At 48.2% G+C, this 20,678-nt stretch overlaps 1 protein-coding gene across 1 annotated transcript in view; it reads left to right on the forward strand.

Moving 5' to 3' along the window:
• Positions 1 to 18,994, forward strand: part of BRI3BP (BRI3 binding protein) — a 35,724-nt gene extending 16,730 nt beyond the window's left edge. Inside the window, exons 2-3 of the mRNA XM_035258156.3 lie at positions 416 to 518; positions 12,808 to 18,994. Of these exons, the coding sequence (XP_035114047.1) occupies positions 416 to 518; positions 12,808 to 13,238 (534 nt within the window). The 3' untranslated portion in view covers positions 13,239 to 18,994. The remainder of the gene's footprint in view (positions 1 to 415; positions 519 to 12,807) is intronic.
• Positions 18,995 to 20,678: the final 1,684 nt, after the last annotated feature.

Consider the following 20,678-nt stretch of genomic DNA (forward strand, 5'->3'; position numbering starts at 1 on the left):
AGCTGTCATCGCATCACTGCACCCCAACCTGGGCAACAGCAAGACCCCATCTCTTCAGAGAAACCAGGCAGAGGAAAGCAGAGACCCTGAATAAAGAGGGAGCATGAAAGATAGCAGGAGCAATGGCAGGTGGCACAATGCAGCCTGCAGAGTGTCCCGGCCTCCTCAGATGCCTTGGTCAGCCCTTCCAAGGAAGGGGTTGTTCTGACCAGTTTTTCTCAGTTGGGCTGTGGTCAGTACCCAGTTCGGGTCAGTCCCCTGGACCAGCAGACCACTCATGTGGCGTTCATCATGGGCTTGCTAGTTTCCCCTTCCCAGGCATAAACTCCCGAGCTCCGGGTTCCCTGCTTGACTAATGGAGGAACGCAGTGGCGTGGTGGGTAACTGGGTGGTGACCGTTTTCTTGTTTTTGCAGTTCTTGAGCAGGCTGACCGAGAGGTTCGTGCTAGGAGTGGATATGTTCGTGGAGACACTGTGGAAACTCTGGACAGAGCTCTTGCATGTTCTTGGACTTGACGGTAGGTGCGGAGGTGGCATTCATGTAACGTCATTTTATTTTGGTGGTTCTCAAAGGGTGGAACTGGTACTCACAGTAATACCTGGGAAGGTGGGGGGAGGGCTGGGTCAGTGAGGATATGAGTGAACGCTTTTTATTTTAGTAGTTTCATATGTAGGCCAGGCATGGTGGCTTATGCCTGTAATTCCAGGACTTTGGGAGGCCTAAGTAGGAGGATTGCTTGAACCCAAGAATTCAAGACCAGCCTGGGCAACACAGTGAGATCCCATCTCTACAAAAAAAGTGCATGGCCAGGTGTGGTGGCTCACACCTGTAATCCCAGCTCTTTGGGAGCCTGAGGCAGGCAGATCACAAGGTCAGGGGTTCAAGACCAGCCTGACCAACATGGTGAAACCCCATCTCTATTAAAAATAACAAAAGTTAGCCAGGTGTGGTGGTGCACGCCTGTAATCCCAGGTACTCAGGAGGCTAAGGCAGGAGAATCGCTTGAACCCGGGAGGTAGAGGTTGTGGTGAGCAGAGATCGTGCCACTGTACTCCAGCACCTGGGCGACAGAACAAGACTCCTCTCTAATAATAATAAAAATAAAAAACAAATGGCCCATCAAAGCTGAGGCTTCTCAGATGCCAGTTAGGATAAGGTCCAACTGGGTAGCGCCAACTTGTGTGTCCTTAGACAAAACACATGGACCAGAGGTAGGGTCTGTGGTTTACCAGGATCCTTAAAAGAAACTTATTTAGGTAGAAGAGGATTCCGTGGAGACAGAGACACTCACAGAATAATCAGAAGGGCTGAGGGAGAGATGGATGGCCTCAGACGCTGCCAAACTGGCCGTCCAGGGTTGCAGCTGGTGAAACCATTGAGTTCAGGGTCACACAGTGTAGTATAACTCGAGCACCAGGAGGCCACTGTTGCTACCACAACAAGTAGACTTTGCACGTGGCTGCTGGGACTCTTGCCGTTTCTGGAACCATGCATATCGGTGGCAACACTTTACTTAATTTTCAAAGTCGTATATGTGGTGGGGGAACTGCAAGGTGGAACTTCATTTCTGTGCAGCCCTTAGGTGCGAGGGAGTCAGGCTAATGCAGTTCTTAGCTCTCCAGCTTCCGCCATCCGGGAAGGCAGGCTGGGAGCAGGTGTCATCCGATGCTGCACAGGTCTGTCCACCAGACCCACTGCATGGGGCGAGAATGGCCAGGGGAGCTGGTGCTTCTGTGGGTTAGGGGAGGAGGGTAGCACAGTTTGACAGTGCAGTGCTAGTCACATGCTTACAGCTGGGAAGAGAGCCAGTCATGTGGGCTGAAATGTGCTCCCCACAAATATGTGTTCCAGTCCTAACCCCTGGACCTGTGAGTCAGCCCTTGTTTGGGAATAGGGTCTGCAGATGTAATTGAGTGAAGGGAGATCGTCTTGGATTAGGGTGGACCCTCATCTATGATTGATGTCCTTATAAGAAGTGGAAAATTGCCAGGCGCAGTGGCTCATGCTTGTGATCCCAGCACTTTGGGAGGCTGAGGCGAGTGGATCACAAGGTTAGGAGATTGAGACCATCCTGGCCAACATGGTGAAACCCCGTCTCTACTAAAAATACAAGAATTAGCTGGGTGTGGTGCTGCGCACCTGTAATCCCAGTTACTCAGGAGGCTGAGGCAGGAGAATCGCTTGAACTCGGGACGGGGAGGTTACCGTGAGCTGAGATCGCACCACTGCACTCCAGCCTGGGCGACAGAGCCAAGACCCTGCCTCAAAATAAAAAAAGAAGTGGGAAATGTGGACACAGAAGCACCAAGAAACATAGGGGGAAGACGGCCATGTGGAGTGAGAGACAGGTACTCGGGGGACAGAGCCACAGGCCAGGGAACACCTGGGCCACCAGAAGCTGGAAGAGGCGAGGCAGGATCCTCCCTGGAACTTTCAACAGGAGTGTGGCCCTGCCGATACCGTGATTTCACACTTCTGGCCTCCAGAACTGCAAGTGGATGCACTTGTGTTGTGAACCACCCAGTCTGTAGCGGTTTGTTGCAGCAGCCAGGGGAAACTGTTCTACCACAGCCCTGTCACGTGCGGCATCTCTCAGCACCTCCCATCCATCCTTGACACCCCCATTTTACTGATCAGTGATGGGGGAGTGAGGTCCACTGGCCATGCTGGGCACACTGGTTCATACCTGTTGACACCCCAGGCCATTGGGAAACGTCTTCAGCCTTAATTTATTGAGTTCAAACTTTAAAAGACCCTAGGCCAACTCAGCCACCTCACTGCTCAAAGAATCAGAGGTGTCAGCAGAGCCAGTTGAGAGGACATTCATTGTTCACTTGGCAGCCCCCGGGGCTACTCATGGCCCCTCCTGGGACTCAGTTGAGCTAACGCCCCCTCCCCCAGGTGCAGCCACTGCATGCGATCCTCTTAGCTTCCGTATCCACCACCTGCCCGGATTGTTAAACTCTCCATGTTTTCATCCCCACCCACTGAACCCTGGAGAAACAAACCTGATTGCAGAAAATCGCAGCAGCTTGGAATGAAAAAGTGCAGAGTAGGAACAGCCTCCTAATCATATGGGAGAAGCCCAGAATAGAGGCATCCGCAGCGGATCCAGGAGGCTGAATGCCTGCATTCATCAGGAGAGCAGCTGGCGCCTTCCGGAGGCAAGGCAAGCTTGCTTCCGTGTCGTGGCTTTTCTAGTTCTGTTTGACGCGTAAGCGTCAAAGCATCCGAAGGCCTTTGGAATTTGTGTCTTATGCATAGAAGTTTGAGTGTGCGGAATGCTTTACAGGAAACCATACACCAACGCTGGATATTCTGGTAAAAAAGAAAACGGTTTCTGTGAGCACAATCCTACAATTTCTTTCTTCAGTGTTTTTTTTTAGAGTGGTTAAAATGGGAACTCCGTGGCCCAGAGTGGTCTAAAGAATGCAGGGAGGTGGGCAGTGAAAAAAGAAAAAGAGAAAAGAAAAAGAATGTGAGCCCCGTGGGTGATGAGAAGTTTTCTGGTATCCATGTCAAAGAGTAAAAAGAAACTGGTAAAATTAATTTTTCTTTTCTTTGTTTTCTTTCTTTTTTTTCTTGTTTTGTTTTTTTTGAGGCAGAGTCTTGCTCTGTGCCCAGGCTGGAGTGCAGTGGCGCGATCTCAGCTCACTGCGACTTCCACCACCCCAGGCTCAGGTGATCCTCCTATCTCAGCTTCCTGACTGGCTGGGACCACAGGTGTGCGCCACCACGTCTGGCTAATTTTTGTATTTTTTGTAGAGGTGGGGTTTTGCCACATTGCCCAGGGTGGTCTCAAACTCTTAGGCTCCAGTGCTCTGCCTGCCTTGGCCTCCCAAAGTGCTGGGATTACAGGCAGGTGCCACCATGCCCAGCTGAAATTAATTTTAATATTTTAACCCAATATATTCAAGACGTTTCAACTTACAATTAATAGAAAATTATTAACAGGGCATCTCACATTTTTTTCGGGTACTAAGGCCTTTGAAACTCTATTTGACACTTAGAGCACGTGTCAGTTCTGACCTGTCACACACTTCAAGGGCTCAGCACACGATAGATGGCCCAGCCTTTGCCCCCATTCTAGATCTGCTGGCACAAAGCATGTGCCCAGGAGCTGGAGGGATGGCTTAGAAGGATGGATTTAAGGCTCTTGTGTTTGTCATGTTGCTTACTTCCTCTGAAGCTGCTGTGGCCACTTCCAACAAAGTTTCCAGTAAAGTGGGGAAAATGAATCCTGCCTCAATGGTGCGTCGGCGCAGGGCAGGGGCTCTGTGGCTCCGGAAACTGGATCCCCTGGTTCCGGATCCTAGCTCTGCCTGGTCCTAGCTGTGGGACCCTGGGCGAGGAGTCTTTATGTGGGAGATGCTGTTTACGACATCAGCAAGGCATGAGGACGGGATGACTGTGTGTGTAGGGTGGTCAGATGGTGCCCAGCCCACGGTCAGTACTCATAAACACTCGGGGGCTTCTGGAGGGGCCCTCCTCCAAAATGCACGACATTGTGTAGCTCTGGGACCTGCGCAATCTCGATTCTCCACACTGAGGGCCTTCTGGCCAGTCGCGCCCAGAGCCAGCTTCCCCTGCTGCACCTTCAGGACTTGACAGCTGTGCTGGGCTGTAAACGCGCCCACGTGGAGAAGCAAGTCGGCCACCAAAACAGTCACTTTTCTTCAGCGGTGCCTGTTAGGAGCTGAACTGTGTCCTCCCATATTCGAGATGGAGTCTTGCTGTCTTGCCCAGGTGGGAGTGCAGTGGCACGATCTCGGCTCACTGCAGCCTCTGCCTCGCGGGTTCAAGCAATTCTTGTTCCTCAGCCTCCCGAGTAGCTGGGATGGCAGGCACCTGTCACCATGCCTGGCTAATTTTTGTTTTGTTTTGTTTTTTTTGAGACGGAGTCTTGCTCTGTCACCCAGGCTGGAGTGCAGTAGGACCATCGCAGCTTACTGCAACTTCCTCCCCCCAGGTTCAAGCCATTCTCCTGCCTCAGCTTCCTGAGTAGCTGGAATTACAGGCACCCACCACCACACCCAGCTAATTTTGCATTTTTAGTAGAGATGGGGTTTTACCTTGTTGGTCAGGCTGGTCTGGAACTCCTGACTTCAGGTGATCCACTCGCCTCAGCCTCCCAAAGTGTTGGGATTAATAGGCTTGAGCCACCATGCCCAGCCTGCTATTCTTCTGTAACTGCTTGGCCGTGGCAGTGCCAGGGAAGTCAGATGGTACCCCTCTGCTGTCAGGCAGAACATCCAGGGTCACTCTTGTTCTCTTTAGGATTTTGAGGGCGTCAGGGAGTGACGTTGCTTTGGATCACCCTTTCCTTGGCACGTATGACAGCTTTTACTGAAGTCACCAGGGGGTGGAAGGCAGGGGTGGCATTCTCATCTCCGGGCATCTTTCCTGGCTGATCACCTGTCTCGGTCCCTTGCTGACATAATGGTGCTTCTCTATGCTTGGAGGAACCCTGGGGCAGGGTCCCTGAGACCCTTTTGGTTAGGAGGGGTGACTGCAAGTTCCTCTCTTCTCCAGCAACATGTCTGTGAGGTCAGGGATTTAGTACACACTTCAGTACTTCCACGTGTTGATGCCATGTTAAGATGATGATACTTTGGATATATTGGATTAAACAAAATGTTAACATTAACTTCACCTTTTTGTTTGTTTGTTTGCTGTGAGTACTTGAAATTTGTCAGTGAAAAACTGACTCACATCTGTGGCTGGTGTTCTGTTCCTTTGAATTCAGAAACAGATTTAGGGGCCAGGTCTCTTCTAAGAAGCTGTATGGGAAGGAGACGGGCAAACATTCAAAGCACTCACTGTTTTCACCGTGGTTTGTTCTGCTTTAGAAACAGCAGTTTTTCGTGAAAACTGTTTCGTGTTAACATTGTCTTGGTCAGTTCAGGCTGCTGTAAGGAAATTCCTAGACTCGGTGCAGATCAACAACAAGCATGTTCCCGTGTTGTTGTCGTTGTTTTGAGACATGTTACTCTGTTGCCCAGGCTGCAGTGCAGTGGTGCAATCTTGGCTCACTGCAAACTCTGCCTCCCAGGTTCCAGCAATTCTCCTGCCTCCCGAGTAGCTGGGATTACAGGCGTCTGCCACCATGCCTGCCTAATTTTGTATTTTGTTAGTAGAGACGAGGTTTTGCCATGTTGGTCAGGCAGGTCTCGAACTCCTGACCTCAGGTGGTCCACCTACCTCGGCCGCCCAAAGTGCTGGGATTACAGGCGTGAGCCACTGTGCCCGGCCTAACAGACATTTTCATTTCTCAGAGTTCTGGAGGTTGGAAGTCCAAGATCAAGGTGCTGGCAGATGCAGGGTGTGGGGAGAGCCCTTTCTCGTAGACGATGCCTCACTGTCTCACGTGGTGGAAGAAACAAGGCAGTTCTCCGGGACCGCTTTATAAGGGCACTAAACCCATTCATGGGGGCTCTAGCCCCATGACCTGATCACCTCCCCAGGACCCCGCCTCCTAAGACCATCGCTGTAGGGGTTAGGATTTCAACATAGGAATTTTGTGGGGAACACAAACATTCAAAGCCTAGCATCTATAATGCGTTGTTATTTGAAAGCGAGTTAAGGATAGCAGTGTTTTAAAATTATTAACAGTGGCTGGGCACAGTGGCTCATGCTGGTAAACCCAGCACAGTGGGAGGCTGAGGCAGATGGATTGCTTGAGCCCAGGAGTTTGAGACCAGCCTTGGCAACATAGTGAGACCCTACACAAAATCGAAACATTAGCTTATGGTGCATGCTTTTAGTCCCAGCTGCTCAGGAGGCTGAGGTGAGAGGATTGCTTTTGTTATATCGAACTGAGCACAGAAAGCCAACACCAGAACAAAAGTATGCCAAATTGCAGGGTTTATTGCCGGTGACCACAGAGGACTCACGTCTCTCCAACCCGTGGCCCCGAAAGAAGAGAGACAAGAACTTTTTATACCCACTAAACTACTTTTGGGAGCGGGGGGAAGGAGCAGAGACGAAAGAAGACCTTCATCCCACCGAGATATCTCGGTGGGCTGTAAATCACCTCCTGGGTAGGAGAGGAGGGTGATGGGTTCCGGACATTCCTAGGGCCAGGGGAGAGGTTTGTAGAACTTAAGATAACCATTTGCTTACACATCGTCTGGGTGGGAGTTACTTGGCACCAGGTTGGAATTATTCGGGGGTGCTTACTCTTGGCCATTACTGATGATCAAAGGCCAGCAATTCTGGGAGTTACAGAGAAACTATGCAGCTTTACCTTTTTGCAAAGTAATGTAGCAGTTTGCAAAAACCAAGGTCAGCAGTCCTTGTGAGGAGAATGGGAGCAGTTTTGTCCTTTATAAGATGGCAGTGTACAGGTTCTAACTCTAGGCTAGCTATATCTCACTGTAGCCCAGGAGGTAGAGGTTGCAATGAGCTGAGATCTGCCTGGGCTACACAGCAAGACCCTGTCTCAATCAGTCAGACCCTGTCTCAGTCAATCAATCAATAACAATTAAAAAAAATTAAAAACTAGCTAATTTTCTCGTATGGTAAATATATCAATAGGTAAAACCCACATAAAACAAAAGCTCTGGGGACTTTTAAATAAGATTGAAGAGTACAAAAGGGTCTTGAGACCAAGAGGTTTGGGAGACACTGGTTTAGTCTCCAGTCTGCAGGGGTAGGTATGAAAGCTCCCAGGTCAACCTCATTTAGTGAAAATGCTCACAATCCCTCAGGAAGGCACATGGAGGGAAGACACCCTGCCTTCGGGATAGTCCTGCTGACCCCGGGGTCTTTAGTCCCAAAGATGGCCACTGTTTACAAGGTTGGACTCTAGACACTGGTCAGGCGTGCGGAGTCTGATCGTTTTGGGGAAGTCTGAGATGTTCACACCTTAGGTGTCGTTAGGGACCAGAGGAGCCCCAGGGTGAGGCCTCCTGTCTCAGGCCTGCCCTAGATTTGCGCTTGCCCATTCCAGATGGTTGTGTCACACTTTTCCCCACCATCCTCTGTCCCCAGATGCATAGAGTTCATTGTGCCTAAGCTGTTGGATCTCAAAGTGACCCACAGATCAGCAGCAGTAGCAGGAGCCTCCCTGGCAAACTTGTAAGAGGTGCAGATTTGGCTGGGCATGGTGCCTCATGTCTATAATCCCAGTACTTTGGGAAGCCAAGGCAGGCAGATTGCTTGAACTCAGGAGTTCAAGACCAGCCTGGGCAACATAGCGAGATCCCATCTGTATTCGTTGGTTTCCACACTGCTATAGGGAACTACCCGAGGCTGGGTAATTTATAAATAATAGAGGTTTAATTGACTCACAGTTCCACATGGCTGGGGAGGCCTCAGGAAACTTATAATCATGGTGGAAGTTGAGGGGGAAGCAAAGCATGTCTTACATGGTGGCAGGAGAGAGAGAGCAAGAGCGAGGGGGAAACTGCCAGGTGCTTTTATTTTATTTAATTAATTAATTTATTTATTTTTGAGATGGAGTTTCGCTCTTGCTACCCAGGCTGGAGTGCAATGGCACGATCTCGGCTCACTGCAACCTCCACCTCTTGGGTTCAGGAAATTCTCCTGCCTCAGCCTCCTGAGTAGCTGGGATTACAGGCACGCGCCACCATGCCCAGCTAATTTTTTGTATTTTTAGTAGAGACGGGGTTTCACCATGTTGACCAGGATAGTTTCGATCTCTTGACCTTGTGATCCACCCGCCTCGGCCTCCCAAAGCAGTGGGATTATAGGCTTGAGCCACCGCACCCGGCCTGGTACTTTTAAACCATCAGGTCTCATGAGAGTCACTCACTAGCATGAGAACAGCATGGAGGAAACTGTCCTGTAACCCAATCACCTCCTTCTAGGTCCCTCCCTGGACTTACAGGGATTACAAATCAAAATGAGATTTGGGAGAGAACACAGCCAAACCACATCACTGTCTCTATAAAAAATAATACAAAAGTTAGCTGGGTGTGGTGGTACAGGCTTGTAGTCCTAGCTACTCGGGAGTCTGAGATGGGAGGATCGCTTCGGCCCAGAAAGGCAAGGCTGCAGCGAGCTGAGATCACACCATCACACTTCAGCCTGGGTGACAGAGCAAGACCCTGTCCCTCCCCACCCCCCAAAAAAGGCAAAGAGTCTTGGACCCACCCAGGACCTATTGAATCAGATGTCCTGGGGGTGGGGCCCAGCAGCCTGTTTGCTCAGCCCTCAGGGGATAAATTAAACACTTTGGATATAACTCCCCTTGAGCTTGTTAAACAGCACCATGAGGAAACAAACAGGTGCAGCGAGGACGTCCTTCAGGAAAACCATTCTGGAAAAGTTAGAATTCAGAATTTCAGTGTTTCTAAAATATCATGGGTCTCGTCTCGATTAACAGAGACTAAAGTGATAGTGAATACAGAGTGCGAATTCTGGGTCCTGGTGAGGGTCGGAAGGAAACAGGTATAAATGTATTCCTGGCTAACTGGGAAATTCAAGTGATACTATATGGAATTTTGTTTGTTTTTGTTTAAGAGGGAGCATCAGTCTGTCACCCAGGCTGGAGTACAATGGCACCATCTTGGCTCACTGCAACCTCTGCTTCCCGGGTTCAAGCGATTCTCGTACCTCAGCCTCCTGAGGAGCTGGGATTACAGGCGTGAGCCGCAGCACCTGGCTAATTTTTGTATTTTCAGTAGAGATGCGGTTTCCCCATGTTGGCCAAGCTGGTCTCAAACTCCTGGTCTCAGGTGACCCGCTTAACCTTGGCCTCCCAAATGCTGGCACCAGCCACCGCGTCCGGCCTGGAATTGTTAATATTCTTCGAATGATGATAGCATCATGTTTTGAGGTGAATGAAGTCTTTTTTTTTTTTTTTTAAAGTTTTTAGTTTATTGATCTCGTAAAAAGCCACAGCAGCCGCAGACGGCACCCTCGTAGCGCCTTTCCTCCTCCAGCTCTTTGCCAGCGCCAGCACTGGCCTTTGAGTCCCCGTGACTTGCTTCATTCTGTTCCTGCGTTCCTTCCATTGCTCTTTTGAGGTCGTTTTCTTCTCACGCAGGCCACGTCTTGCACGTCTACGTTGGGTTCCTTTTTCTTTGCATAATCCAGGGACTCATCAGTCATGCCAAAGTCCATTGTCTCGCCACCACCAAGACGAGTTTGGAATCCAAATACAAAGATGACATCCAGGGTGGGCTTGAACATTTTGGCGAGTTTTTCCCGAATTCTATCTTAGGCATTGTTGCCTTTCCGGGGTGAAGGGCATCAGTGACCATTTGTTTCCTCTGAAGTAGTCGGTTGGTCATGAACTTTCTAGTGTGGATAGTTACCATGTCATTCATGATGGTGGCCTATCCTCACACAGCCAGGGAGGAAAAGAAAAAGCTGAATGATGTCTTTATTCTCAGAAGATGCGTGATGAAGCATGATGTGTACATCTTTCAAATGGGTTATTTTAAAAAGCATGTAAATAGAGAAAGCATTTGTCATTTTTAATAATTGTTCAGTCTAGGTAGTTTCAAAAGGAATATTCTGTTCTTTTAACTTTTTTGTTTGAATTTCCTTAGGTCAGGCACACAGAAGATGCTACTCTTACGTTTCATTGCATTCTTGAGATGAAACTCGCGTGTGGGTACCAGATAGGATCAGGTTTAGCCAAAACAGAAATCCAACATAACATTGGCTTAACCAAGGTGGATGCTTATTTCCCTCTTATACAGAAGTTCTCAGGAAGGTGGTGAGGCAGGTTGGATGGCCCTGTTGCATGTGGTGCTCTGAACGGAAGCACCTTCCATTTCATTATTCGTCCATGAGTGACTTCCCTGCCCTCATGTTCCAAAACGGTTGCTCCAGCTCCAGCCATTGTGTCCATGTTCCTGTAGGCAGAAAAGATAAAGGACACATTTCTGCTACTTTTAGGGAAAGTCCTTTGAAGCTACTGCAGAAGACTTCCACACACCTCTCCTTGGCCAAAGCTTAGTTATGTATCTGCAAGAGAGGCTGGGAAACACTTCAATCCTAGGCATTCGTGTGCCCAGCCTGAAAGTGGGCATTTGTTGCTGCGGAAATTGAAGGACAATTTGCAGGCTATGCCCCACTGCCAGAGGTGTTTTACTAAAAAATTATTTTTTGTAAACAAGTTATTTTTTGAGACAAGGTCTTATTTCGTCACACAGGCTGGAGTGCAGTGGTACGTCATGGCTCACTGCAACCGTGACCTCCCAGCCTCAAGTGATCCTCCCACCTCAGTCTCCTGAGTAGCTGGGACTATAGGTGTGTGCCGCCACGCCTGGCTAGTTTTGTAAAAATTTATGTTCTCTAGAGATTGGGCCTGTACTAATCTGTTTTCACACTGCTATAAAAACATACCTGAGGCCAGGCACAGTGGCTCATGCTTGTAATCCCAGCACTTTGGGAGCCTGAGGAGGTGGATCACTTGAGGTCAGGAGTTCAAGACGAGACTGGCCAAGATGGTGAAACCTCATCTATACTAAAAATACAAAAGTTAGCTGGATGTAGTGGCATGTGCCTGTAATCACAGCTACTCGGGAGGCTGAGGCAGAATTGCTTGAATATGAGAGGCGGAGGTTGCAGTGAGCCGAGATTGTGCCACTGCATTGCAGTCTCCAAAAAAACAAAAAAAAGCCGGCCACGGTGGCTCACACCTGTAATCCTAGCACTTCTGGTGGCCAAGGTAGGTGGATCACCTGAGGTCAGGAGTTCAAGACCAGCCTGGCCATCATGGTGAAACCCCATCTTTTCAAAAAAAAAAAAAAAGAAAAAAAAAATACCTGAGACTGAGTAATGTGTCAGTGGAAGAGGTTTAACTGACTCACAGTTCTGCATGGCTCAGGAAACTCAGAGTTGCGGCTGAAGGCAAGGGAGAAGGAAGCACCTTCTCCACAAGGCGGCAGGAGAGAGAGCAAAGGGGGCAGCTGCCACGCACTTTTAAACTCTCAGATCTCATGACAACTCCCTCACCATCACAAGAACAGCAAGGAGGGGACCACCCCCACGATCCAGCCACCCACCACAAGCTTCCTTCCTCCGCACGTGCAATTCAAGATGAGATTTGTATGGGAACACAGAGCCAAACTAGGTCAGGGTCTCACTATGTTGCCCAGGCTGCAGGTGAAAGATGTATACCATTTGAAGAGAAACCAGTGTATGGAGAGGTTTTTTTGTTTTGTTTTATTATTATTATATTTTTTTAATTTAAGATGGAGTTTCACCATGATGGCCAGGCTGGTCTTGAACCTCTGCCTCAGGTGAGCCACCCACCTTGGCCTCTCAAAGTGCTAGGATTACAGGTGTGAGCCACTGTGCCCAGCTGGGTTTTTTGTTGTTGTTGTTGTTGTTTTTGAGACGGAGTTTCACTCTTGTTACCCAGGCTGGAGTGCAGTGGTGCGATCTCGGCTCACTGCAACCTCTGCCTCCTGATTCAAGCGATTCTCTTGCCTCAGCCTCCCGAGTAGGTGTGGTTACAGGCACACAACACCACGCCTGGCTAATTTTGTATTTTTAGTAGAGACAGGGTTTCTCCATGTTCGTCAGGCTGGTCTTGAACTCCCGACCTCAGGTGATCTGCTGGCCTCAGCCTCCCAAAGTGCTGGGATTACGGGTGTGAACCAGCATGCCCAGCCTGAGGAGGTGTTTTAAACTCAACATGGCAGGCCATCTTAACGGGTCTCCCTGGGTCTCCTCATAGAGCTTAGCGTGACTGTTCACAGAAGAACCTCCTTGAGCTCCCTGGATTGTGACAAAGGCCTTTTAAGCCCAGCAGGCCAGCTCTGTTTGTCAAGAAGCTCCTGGCCCCTGTGTAACCAGCCCTGTTCCTCTTTTCTGTCCCACAGTCTCCAACCTATCCCAGTATTTCAGCCCAAACTCGGTGTCCAGCAGCCCGGCCCGCGCACTCCTGCTGGTCGGTGTCGTCCTCCTGGCCTACTGGTTCCTGTCCCTGACCCTGGGCTTCACCTTCAGCGTCCTGCACATGGTGTTTGGCCGCTTCTTCTGGATTGTGCGGGTCGTCTTATTTTCCATGTCCTGCGTGTACATCCTGCACAAGTACGAGGGCGAGCCCGAGAATGCGGTGCTGCCGCTGTGCTTCGTGGTGGCCATCTACTTCATGACTGGGCCCATGGGCTTCTACTGGCGAAGCAGCCCCAGCAGCACGAGCAGCCCCAGCGTGGAGGAGAAGCTGGAGCACCTGGAGAAGCAGGTCAGACTGCTCAACATCCGTCTCAACCGGGTGCTCGAGAGCCTGGACCGCTCCAAGGACAAGTGAAGGTCAGCTGGCCGGGTGGGCCCGCAGTTACCAGTGCTCTGTCTCAGAAAACGAAAACGGAGGAAAAAACCCAAACCCCAAACAATCTTAATAAACACGACTGAGCAAGAAAGTGGCGCTGTGTGAGGGTATTTCCACCCATCCGGCAGCTCTCAGGACACGTTCCCAGAAGAGCAGAAAGATCAATGTGGAACTGCACGCACGTGTCATCAGTGGGGAAAATATATTTTTTAAACAAAGGATAGAACCATATTTAGCTGAACAGTAAGAAATTTATCTGTGCATAGAGCATAAAGTTAATTTTTTCAAGCATTTAAATACATCTTTTGTAAGGTTTTTTAATAAAGGCAGATTGAGTCAAGTTTATCAAAATTGACATGGAGGGGAAGAAGATGCTAATTTGACATTTGAGGAAAGTTTAAATGCCGTTGTTTTCGCAGCTTAGGGGTCGGTGGGTGAGGTCTGTGTGTGTTATTTTCATGTTCCCAAACTGTGAGCTTTATTTCATGTTCTTTTTGGTGGATGTTGACTTAGTTCATGAATGTTGTCACTTCTAAATGTGGACAGTCGAGCTGCGGGCTGTGACTCAGCCTCTTGGATCCTGGAGACCCCTGCCAAGCCCCCGTCCGGCCTGCTTCTAAATGAAGGCATCGCCATTTCTGGAAGGCCTGAGACTTTCTTCCCTCTGTGCTTCACTGTATTTTAATCTCAACATTTTGAAAAGGAAAATGCAAGGAGGGGCCAAGAAATGTCTTGGGGATTTGATGCCAGGAAGTACCTGGCCAAGGACTGGAGGCCGCGCCAGAACCAGTTCAGTGTCCCAGTTTGCAGTTTGCTCACTAGGCCCGTCCACGAAAACTGCACCCTTGAGGGCTTTTTGTTTCATTTTGCTTTTGTTTGCCTCAGGACCTTCAAAGGAGAACAAACAGTAGCAGCTAATAACATTCTCAGGTGTATTGCTGCCGAGAAAGATTCTCAGGAACAATTAGCAGCAATAAGCAAGCCTTTGAAAAGGTCTAAATTATTTTTCCTGAAATTTTTACGATACACGTTAGGTGCTTTTTATCTGAAGTCTGTTCTGTCCTTATTTTAGGTGGTCTCTGTGGGCAGAGAGTGGGACATGCGAGGTGGACAGCTGTGGGGGTCCCGGGCAAGGGAGCTTCAGAAGGTGTGGGTCAGGGGTTGGTAGAAATGCCCCTTTGCTAGGACTTTTTTTTTCTTTTGAGACAGAGTCTTGCTCTGTTGCCCAGGCTGCAGTGCAGTGACTCGGTCTCAGCTCACTGCAACCCTCACCTCCTGGGTTCAGGCGATTCTCCTGCCTCAGCCTCTTGAGTAGCTGGGATTGCAGGTGCCTGCCACCATGCCCCACTAGTTTTCTGTATTTTTAGTAGAGATGGGATTTCACCATGTTGGCCAGGCTGGTCTTGAACTCCTTACCTCGTGATCCATCTCCTCAGCCTCCCAAAGTGCTGTATTATAGGAGTGAGTCACTGCAACTTGTTTTTTAAAAAAGGAAGCCCTAGACCACACACCATCTCAGCACTATGGGAGGCCGAGGTGGGTGGATCACCTGAAGTCAAGAGTTTAAGACCAACCTGGCCAACGCGGTGAAACCCCCATCTCTACCAAAAATGCAAAAATTAGCCAGGCGTGGTAGTGTACGCCCATAGTCCAGCTACTAAGGAGGCTAAGGCAGGAGAATTGCTTGAACCTGGGAGGTGGAGGTTGCATTGAGCTGAGATTGCTCCACTGCACTCCAGCCTGGGTGACAGAGCAAGACTTATCTCAAACAAAGAAAAAAAAAAAAGGAAGCCTAGCATTTTGTAGCTTTGAAGCTGCTGGGGCTCACGCTGTCTCCGTGGCCCTTGCCTGCCCACGGATGTGCCCTGGCAACCCACTCACAGTCCCCTGCATGCTGGTTTGTAGATACCCCTGCCAGATCTGTTAGGCCCAGGTCTCAGTTTGGAGAAGGGTTAGCTGTCTACCACTGCTTGTCCTGTGTTCCTGTAAAGTGTGATTTTTGGTTGCAAGTATCTGGAACACAGAGGCAGATGTTTTCCAGGATGTTGACGAGGCTTCTGTTTTTAAGGTACATATGATGGGACCCAAACTCTCCTGGAGACTTCCGTTTATTTCCTGAACCATGTACCTGTTTCAGGTACATGTTTATTCAATGTGCATGGATATTTAAGACTTGCTGGAGCAGGCCGGGCGCAGTGGTGTACACCTGTAATCCCAGCACTCTGGGAGGCCAAGGCGGGCGGATCACCTGAGGTCAGGAGTTCCAGACCAGTCTGGCCAACATAGTGAAACCCCGTCTCTACTAAAAATTGAAAAATTAGCCGGGCATGGTGGCATGTGCCTGTGATCTCAGCTACTCAGGAGGCTGAGGCTGGAGAATTGCTTGAACCCGGGAGGCAGAGGTTGCAGTGAGCCGAGATTGTGCCACTGCACTCCAGCCTCAACGACAGAGCAAGACTCCATCTAAAAATAAATAATAATAAATAATAAAAGATTTACTGGAGCATGCATCAGAGCTTCTCTGAAGAAAGTAAAAAATTTTAAAGAAAATAATTTTTAAAAAATTTACTAGAGCAAATCTTTATCCATGTACATGCCAGTTTTGTCATTAGGTGCTTGGACATGAGCCTGTTTTCGCACCTAATAATGAATAACCAGGGACATCATCGTCATCTTCTTTCCTTTTGTGCGTTTGGCCGTACCACGTTTAGGTACTAAAACAGCTTTGCTCACGGTGGCCAGGGGACGACTGATGTTCCGTGCAGAAAGCCGGTGATCGTTGGCCCTTCCCTTGTTTGTGGTCATTGTGAGATGCCGGCATGTTGAGGCTTAAGCTGTCACTGGACTGGGTGTAATACCCACTTCATTCCTCCTCTCACCCGCTTACCTGAATCATGAAGGGCACTGTGCTCCATTGAGATCTTGGTAAGGTCATCATTTTAACTTGGATTCCTCTGAGGGAGGTGTCGTGCTCTCTGGGTGCTGGTGGATTGAGACCTCAAGCATCGATTCAACATTGCTGTCGAAAATATGCACAATTTTTTTCCACTTTAGGCTCCGAAGCCAATTTTATAGTTCGTTACACTCCAGTGAAAGATACCTTCATTTTTAATGAAATAACCTACAGTAAGTGGGTGTCACCTCAGGGTAGAACATTATTTAAAATCTGATAGAAATCCTGGATGCTAGGTTTGAAAAACTCCTGGTTTTCACTGCATATCTTTCACCTGCATTTGGGCACGTCTTAACCCAAAATAATTGGGGGTTTTTGTTCCTTCTCTCACCCGCTTACCTGAATCATGAAGGGCACTGTGCTCCATTGAGATCTTGGTAAGATCATCATTTTAACTTGGATTCCTCTGAGGGAGGTACGTGTTCTCTGGGAAGCTTGTAGGCTGTTGGGATTGGGCCTGCCCCTCCCCGCCACACCACATCTCCTTGTTTTTGCTCTCTGTTGTGTGTGGAAAAGTGTGTTTGTACCGTACACCTCTGGAGACACCTTTTTATGTCTTTAGGGCTCTAGGATATATTAGTGCAACACTTCACTGAATGTGATGTAAAAACATTCTGAGGAAAACTGGTTCTGTTATAATGAAGACTCAGTGTTTAACATATCTTAATCAGTGTTAATTTCCCACTGTTTCAGCATCACAATAAATAACTTGTTTTACTGAGAACACAAAATAATCCAAAAAACAAAAGCAACCTGCCATCTCTAGATTGCTGGAATTGTAGGGGCGTGTTGGGGTTGGTTTAGTGATCTCTTCCTTGACACCCTAGCAAAGATGCTTTTGTGGAGTGTAAACCTTTCATAAATGTACTTTCCAGGCTAAGTGCAGTGGCTCACACTTGCATTCCCAGCACTTTTGGAGGCCAAGGCAGGTGGATCACTTGGGGTCGGGAGTTCGAGACCAGCCTGGCCAACACAGTGAAACCCTGTCTCTGCGAATAAAAAAAATAGCCAAGTGTGGTGGTGGGTGCCTGTAGTCCCAGCTACACAGGAGGCTGAGGTGGGGAAATCAGTTGAACCCAGGAGGCAGAGGTTTCAGTGAGCTGAGATCGCGCCACTGTACTCCAGTCAGGGAGTGAGACCCTGTCTCAAATAAAAAAGTGTATGTATATATACACACACTTATACACACATATATACACACCTTTCAATACCAATCGGCATTACCTGCCCTTTGGTTTCTTTTGCTTTGGGTGTTGGCCCCATATCATTTCTGGTAAGAGCACAGCAATAGAATTTCTGGAAAGCAGGCCTTGTGAATTGTGCCTGTATCTTCATTCACAAAGGGGAGGTGAATGCCATAGAGAGGTGTTTAATACACTTTCCCCAAAAACTAGAGCCTGTCTCACATGAAGCCTGTCTCATGCAGGAGTCGGGAGGCAGAGCTGTCAGGGACCTGGGACTATGTCCATGACTACGGTGGAGGTAACCAAGTGGAGCGGTTCCCTGTGGGGAACTGAGTCAGAACACAAAGTTCAGGTCAGTGGTTAAGAAGACTGAAACATGACTTTGCATGGCTGGAAGGGAGGCTTTGGGCAGCTCCAGTTGCTCCTGTGGCCCTGTGATTCAGCAGGCTTCGGGAGCAGTTAAGAATAACAGCTGCCATTTAGGCAGAACCTAAAGACATGGTTAATGTCGCTTGTCGCTAGTGGAAATCCTGAATTGCTTCCTCTCTGTAACCGCTGCTACTTCTTAAGATGCTTTTGACAAATGACATCTGCCTTACAGGTTGACACCTGGTAACTTCCTGATGGGTTTCAAACTGGCTGACTTAACCAGAAAGCCAGCTCTTGCCATCAATCCAGCGTTAAAAGGAATCCCTGAGGTTCCTAAGGGGTCAGCTGCCCCACTTCCAACTTTTTATTTGTAATGGTCTATACCTTCTGCGACATTTTTGTTTATGGCCATTTGAATAGTTGGACTTTGACTCCTTACTTGTGAATAATAGGAATATATTTTGCAGAGTTGAACACAATACTCTTAAAATTCATACTGACAACCATCGGTGTGATGTGTAGTATCTGGTGTAAACAAATATTCAGCATAGTCCGTCGTGTTTTGCTTTGCCTTGACATGTAGGAGGTGCACCAGTACCAGTTTCTCTCTTGTGGTGGCTTAAAATGCTGATTGCCTTTTGCACTGTCTGCTGAGAAGCTGTGGCAGCTCGTGGTATTATCGCCCATGTGTTCTAACGTCTTTTTGCAGAGTTAAAGGTTTTATTGTAGTGTCAATTTAATATCTGCATGTGTGTTTAATCTCTGAATACCGTGTAATTAAGCTGATTAACTGTGATGGTGATGATGATTAGCACACACTAAACGTCCAATGAAGCAGTCGTTTCCCTCGTTAACCGGAAGTCACACTTGTGAGCTGTGGTACCCGTTATCAACAGTGTATTCACGACCAACTTCATATTTTGTGTATCTGGTTATCAATTTTGGATAGCATTTAATTTGGCGCCTAAGCTAAGTCCATTTGATTTTAATATAATAGTGTGTGTGTGTGTACATGGCGTGCGTGTGCACTTTGGTTTCATGAGCCTTGGGAAACTGATTCTACAAATATATACAGATAAACATACCAGGCCTATTTTTTTTGCAAAGCGATATATACATTCCTGTTATTTATTAAATCACTGGCTTTGGTGTTACATAGAGGTATTTGTAGATCTCGGAACAGAATTAAAATATTGTGAAAATTACAGCTTAATAAATGTTTATTGTCATTTTGTCGTGTGGACTTTTAAAATATATTCCATCACTTCTAACCAAACGGAGTTTCCCCAGTTCTGATGTGTAACCAGGATTCCATGGTTCTATTCCTCAATCTGAGAAGAGCCATAAAACCTTGAATTTATGTATTCAGTTGGAGGTAGGGTTGCAAGGTAAAATACAGGATGCCCGCTAAATTTGAATTTCAGATAAACAAACAGTAGTGTTTTAGTATACTATAGAAGGGTTGGTTGCTTATCTGAAATTCAAATGTAACCAAGTTTCCTGTATTTTTATTTGCCAAATCTGACAGTCCTAGCAGGATAGTGCAAAGGATGTGTGCCTCTCCGCCCCACCATGCATACTTACGCTGCTTTCTTGGGTCCTAAAAATCCTTTTTTCTTTTTTTTTTTGAGACAGAGTTTCACCTAAGCTGGAGTACAATGGCAAAATCTCAGCTCATTGCAACCTCTGTCTCCTGGGTTCAAGCGAGCATGTCCAGCTAATTTTTGTATTTTTAGTAGAGACGGGGTTTCACTTCGTTGGCCAGGCTGGCCTCTTAACTTCTGACCTCAGTGATCCGCCTGCCTCGGCCTCCCAAAGTGCTGGGATTACAGGTGTGAGCCATTATGCCCAGCTCTAAAAATCTTAGTAAACATTTAGGAGCAAATGTAACAGGAATATAACCGAGATAAATACATTTATATATGACCCAAGAGTTCTGCTCCTGGCTTTTTTTTTTGCAAAGACAGGCTCATAGGTCGATAAGGGGACAATTTGAGGCTAGTTATCGTGAATTTACCTGTGGGCAGCCTGGGTGGCCCGTCACTGGGAAAGCAGGCAGGTGAGTGGGGGCAGTGAGGCACCAGAGGATGTCCAGTAGGTAGTGACAGTAACAGCTTGGGGTGAGAAGGAAACCAGAATGAGGGGAGAGCTCATTTGAGTGAAGTCAGCACCTGCGTGCGATTCAGAGAATCATTCTGTGGCCAGGCCTGGTGGCTCACGCCTCTCATCCCAGCACTTTGGGAGGCCAAGGCAGGTGCATCGCTTGAGTCCAAGAGTTCAAGACCAGCCTGGGCAACATAGTGAGACCCTGCCTCTATGAAAAATAAATAAATTTGGCCAGGCACGGTGGCTCACGCCCGTAATCCCAGCACTTTGGGAGGCTGAGGCGGGCAGATCACCTGAGGTCGGGAGTTTGAGACCAGCCTGACCAACATGGAGAAACCCCATCTCTACTAAAAATACAAATAATTAGCCAGACGTGGTGGCGCTCGCCTGTAATCCCAGCTGCTCAGGAGACAGGCAGAAGAATTGCTTGAACCCAGGAGGTGGAGGTTGCCATGAGCCAACATCAAGAGTTTTTGCTCTTGTTTCTTTAACTAAATAATATAAAGAAAAATAAATAAATTTTGTGGCAAGTGCCTGTGCCTGTAGTCCCAGCTACTTGGGAGGCCGACGTGGGAGGATTGCTTGAGCCTAGGAGGTTGAGGCTGCCGTGAGCCATGATTGTACCACTGCACTCCAGCCTGGGCAACAGAGTGAGACCCTGTTTCAAAAAGTAATAATAATTTTGTAAGAATGCATTGAAAGCAAGATTTCACGGGAGGCCGAGGAGGAGGAGGGGCGTGGGTTATGGGATGGGGATCAAAAGGAATGCCAAGTTCCAGGGGAGTGAGACCTCACAGGAGAAGTCAC

The sequence above is a fragment of the Callithrix jacchus genome, chromosome 9 (assembly GCF_049354715.1).
Source record: "Callithrix jacchus isolate 240 chromosome 9, calJac240_pri, whole genome shotgun sequence".
Classification (NCBI taxonomy): domain Eukaryota; kingdom Metazoa; phylum Chordata; class Mammalia; order Primates; family Cebidae; genus Callithrix; species Callithrix jacchus.